The sequence below is a fragment of the Cynocephalus volans genome, chromosome 14, assembly GCF_027409185.1.
Source record: "Cynocephalus volans isolate mCynVol1 chromosome 14, mCynVol1.pri, whole genome shotgun sequence".
Classification (NCBI taxonomy): Eukaryota; Metazoa; Chordata; class Mammalia; order Dermoptera; family Cynocephalidae; genus Cynocephalus; species Cynocephalus volans.
This window is the reverse complement of record NC_084473.1, coordinates 89,843,229-89,847,361: the sequence shown is the minus strand read 5'-3', so window position 1 is coordinate 89,847,361 and position 4,133 is coordinate 89,843,229. Positions and strand designations below refer to the sequence as shown.

Genomic DNA, 4,133 nt, shown 5'->3' with positions numbered 1-4,133 from the left:
ATTGGTGTGGTGAAAATGTTCTAAAACTGATTTGTGGTGATGGCTGCACAACTTGATGAACTTACTAGAACTCATTGAATTGCATACCTGAAATGGGTGGATTACAAGGTATATAAAATATTCCTCAATAAAGTGTTTTTTAAACAAAGAGCATTTCACTGACATCCAGCAGATCCCGAAATACAACACACTTCTGCCACTAAATAGCTAAACAGCCCTGGACAAGTAGTGCACTTACTGTAGACCTTTGCTTCATTACCTATAAAGAAAGCGTTGGGCCAGCTGAAGCCCAGAGTGTCTCAGGCCTCTTCCCATTGCCACATTCTACGGCTATTTTGGCAAAGTTAGTCCAAAGAAAACACTTTTGTTCCTTGGCAGATATCTAAGGAAGGATGCTCCTCTGAAAGAAATTAAAATCGCAAAATTTCCTTTAAAAAATTGCCAAAGGAAAAGTTGATCTCCTAGAAGTAGCAGAATAGTGGTCACTAGAGGCTGGGAAGGGTAGGGCGAGGAGGGGAAAGGCAGAGGTTACAGATACAAAGTTGCAGCTGGACAGGAGGAACTATTTGTACTGATCTACAGCTTTGTAAGGTGGCTAGAGTCAGCACGCATTTATTAGATAATTTCAAATAGCTAAAAGAGAGGATTTTGAATTTTCCCAGCACAAAGAAATGACAAATATTTGAGTGATGAGTATGCTGATTACCCAGATTTCATCATTATAAACATGGATTCAAATCCAGCGGTGGCCCGGCCAAAACCAAGCCGAGGTGGGGGTGGCTAGGACAGCGTGTGTCACAGGCTCGCGCGGGGCAGGCTCCGGAACCGCGTGGCGGAAGTGACGTCACAAAGGGGCCTGGTTACCATGGTGCGCGTGGGGGACGCCTGAGGCCAGTGGGCGCCAGTGCTCCCCGGCTCCCCTCAAGGCCGGCTGCGCTGTGTCTGCTGCTGTCGCCGGGGCCCGTTCGCGTTCCCGACAGAACGCAGAGCTGTCTCAGCTGCTGGTGGTGGCCCGGCCAGGCCGTGGCTACTGTGGCCACAGCCGGAGCAGCCTCGGCGCCATGGAGGTGCCCGGGGCTGCCCCTCAGCCGTACTTGGGGCTGGTCCTGGGAAAGCTGTGCAGGACTGTGGCAGCATTGCCTGAAGACCTGAGACCGGGCCCTGGTTTTCCGTGGGAACTGGTGACATGTGCGGCTCTTACTGGATTTTTGATTCTCTTGTTTTTGTGGAGAAGTGTTCGATCGGTGAGAAGCCGGCTTTATGTGAGAAGAGAGAAAAAGCTTGCTGAAAAGCTTTCTGGACTAATTGAAGAAAAATGTAAACTACTTGACAAACTTTGCGTTGTTCAAGAGGAGTATGAAGGCTTGGAGTCAGCTGTGAAGGATGCCAGCTTTGAGAAGGGGTCAACAGAAGCACAAAGCTTGGAGGCAACCTATGAAAAGCTGAGCAGCTCCAAATCTAAACTTGAGGATGAAATAGTCTTTCTAGCCAAAGAATTAAAGGAACAGAAATCTAAACATTGTGAGCAAGATGAATTGATGGCGGATATTTCAAAAAGGATACAGTCCCTAGAAGATGAATCGAAATCCATCCAGTCACAAGTAGCTGAAGCCAAACTAATCTGCAAAATATTTCAAATGAATGAAGAACGTCTGAAGGTGGCAATAAAAGACGCCTTGAATGAAAATTCCCAACTTCAGGAAAGCCAGAAACAGCTTTTACAAGAAGCGGAAGTATTGAAAGAACAAGTGAGTGAACTTAATAAACAGAAAATAATATTTGAAAACTCCAAAGTCCAGGCAGAACGAGTTCTGAGTGATAAAGAAAATCACATCAAGTCTCTGGCTGAACGCTTGCTCAAGATGACAGACTGGGCTGCTGTGCTTGGAGAAGACATGATGGCTGATGACTTGGAATTGCAGATGAAGAGTGAATCACAAAATGGTGCTCGCTTAGATGATCTGCCAAAAGGAGCTTTGAAGAAACTGATTCACACTGCTAAGTTAAATGCTTCTTTCAAAACCCTAGAAGGAGAAAGAAACCAAATTTACCCTGAGTTGTCTGAAGTAGATAAAACAAAGGAAGAGCTTATAGAGCATATTACAAATCTCCAGACTGAACAAGCATCTTTACAGTCAGAAAACACACAGTTGGAAAGTGAAAATCAGAAGCTTCGGCAGAAACTTAAAGGAATGACTGAACTGTATCAAGAAAATGGAATGAAACTCCACAGGAAGTTAATAGCAGAGGAAAAGGACCGGTTAGAGAAGGAGGAGAAACTTTCCAAAGTAGAAGAGAAGATGAGCCATGCAGCTGAGGAACTGGAGACCTACAGAAGGAGAGCCAGAGATGCAGAAGAAGAATTGGAGAGAAGCGTTCGTTCTTATCAAGGGCAGATGACTGCCTATGAGAAAGAAGCGCATGGCAGCTGGGTGGCAGCTGAGACTGCTGAAAGACACCTCAGGTATTTAAGGAAAGTAAATGTTTCCAAGAGACAAAAATTAGCTGAAAAAGAGTTTAAATTTGAACTTTTCAAAAAAGATCCATATGTAGTTGATGTTCCAAAGACAGCATTTGGCGGAGAGCATTCCCCATGTGGTGCCTCACCAGTGGGTCGACCTTCATCCGAAACGAGAGCTTTTCTCTCTCCACTCAGACTCGCACCTTTGACTCCAGGGCGAGGAGGAGGAAGAGGCTCAAGAGGCCCAGAGAATACTCTGGATCACCAGATGACCAATGAAAGAGGAGAATCGGGCTGTGATAGGTTAACCGATTCTCATGGAGCACCATCTGGGTACCTGTCACCTCCGTGGGAACAGCACCGGAGGATGAGGATCCCTCCACCAGGCCACCCATGTTCTGATCCAGCTCTTCTTCCACGAAGGCAAGACGGATTTGATTCTAATCCTGGTGGACCGTCTGGCCCAGCAGAACTCAGAAGTTTTAACCTGGCTTCTTTGGATAAAGTGGATGGGCCAAAGCCCTCACAAACGGAATCCAGCAGAAATGATACCAAAGACGACCTTGGTAATGTAAATGTGCCTCATTCATCTGTGCCTGCTGAAAGGGAAGCAAGTGGCCCTGGCTTTGCTCCTCCACCTTTTCCTGCAATCAGAGGTCCATTGTTTCCAGTGGATAGGAGGGGTCCATTCATGAGAAGAGAACCTCCTTTTCCTCCACCTCCTCCAGGAAGCATGTATGGAGCTCCTCAAAATTATTATCTCCCAAGGGATTTCCCTGTGCAGCCACCACCTCCATCTGGGTTCCTGTCACCTCCGTGGGAACAACACCGAAGGATGATGATTCCCCCACCAGGCCACCCATGTTCTGATCCAGCTCTTCTTCCACAAAGGCAAGACGGATTTGATCCTGATCCTGGTGGACCGTCTGGCCCAGCAGAGCTCAGAAGTTTTAACCTGGCTTCTTTGGATAAAGTGGATGGGCCAAAGCCCTCACAAACGGAATCCAGCAGAAATGATACCAAAGACGACCTTGGTAATGTAAATGTGCCTCATTCATCTGTGCCTGCTGAAAGGGAAGCAAGTGGCCCTGGCTTTGCTCCTCCACCTTTTCCTGCAATCAGAGGTCCATTGTTTCCAGTGGATAGGAGGGGTCCATTCATGAGAAGAGAACCTCCTTTTCCTCCACCTCCTCCAGGAAGCATGTATGGAGCTCCTCAAAATTATTTTCTACCAAGGGATTGCTCTGTCCAGCCACCACCTCCATTTGCAATGAGAAATGTCTATTCACTGAGGGGATTTCCTCCTTATGTTCCTCTAGGAGCTGGATTTTCACCTCCACCCCCACATTCTGAAAGTAGGGGTGAGTTCCCTTCAGGGTCGATTCCGTGCTCAAATGAGCCTGCTCCTGAAATCCAGAAGCACAGCAAGAAACCTGATGATATTTTTGGTCTCTCTTCATAAATAGTTTTGACTTATCTTTCATTTTCAGTTTAAGTAACTACAATTTTTGCTCAAATTGAAGCTTAATGGAATTATAATTCTCAGGATGCTATTTTGTAAATAAAGATGATTTAAATATGAATTTCGTGAGTAAATTATTTCCATTTTATTTTATCCTAGATTGTATAATTATTTTAATTTGATTAACTAACCCACTATTACATAAACAAT

At 45.6% G+C, this 4,133-nt stretch overlaps 1 protein-coding gene across 1 annotated transcript; it reads left to right on the top strand.

Moving 5' to 3' along the window:
• The first annotated feature begins 1,061 nt into the window (after window positions 1-1,061).
• Window positions 1,062-3,898, top strand: LOC134363164 (melanoma inhibitory activity protein 2-like). The gene is given in 4 exon segments (XM_063078737.1): window positions 1,062-2,577; window positions 2,689-3,239; window positions 3,714-3,870; window positions 3,873-3,898. Coding segments are annotated over 4 exon segments (2,250 nt in total).
• The last annotated feature ends 235 nt before the right edge of the window (window positions 3,899-4,133 follow it).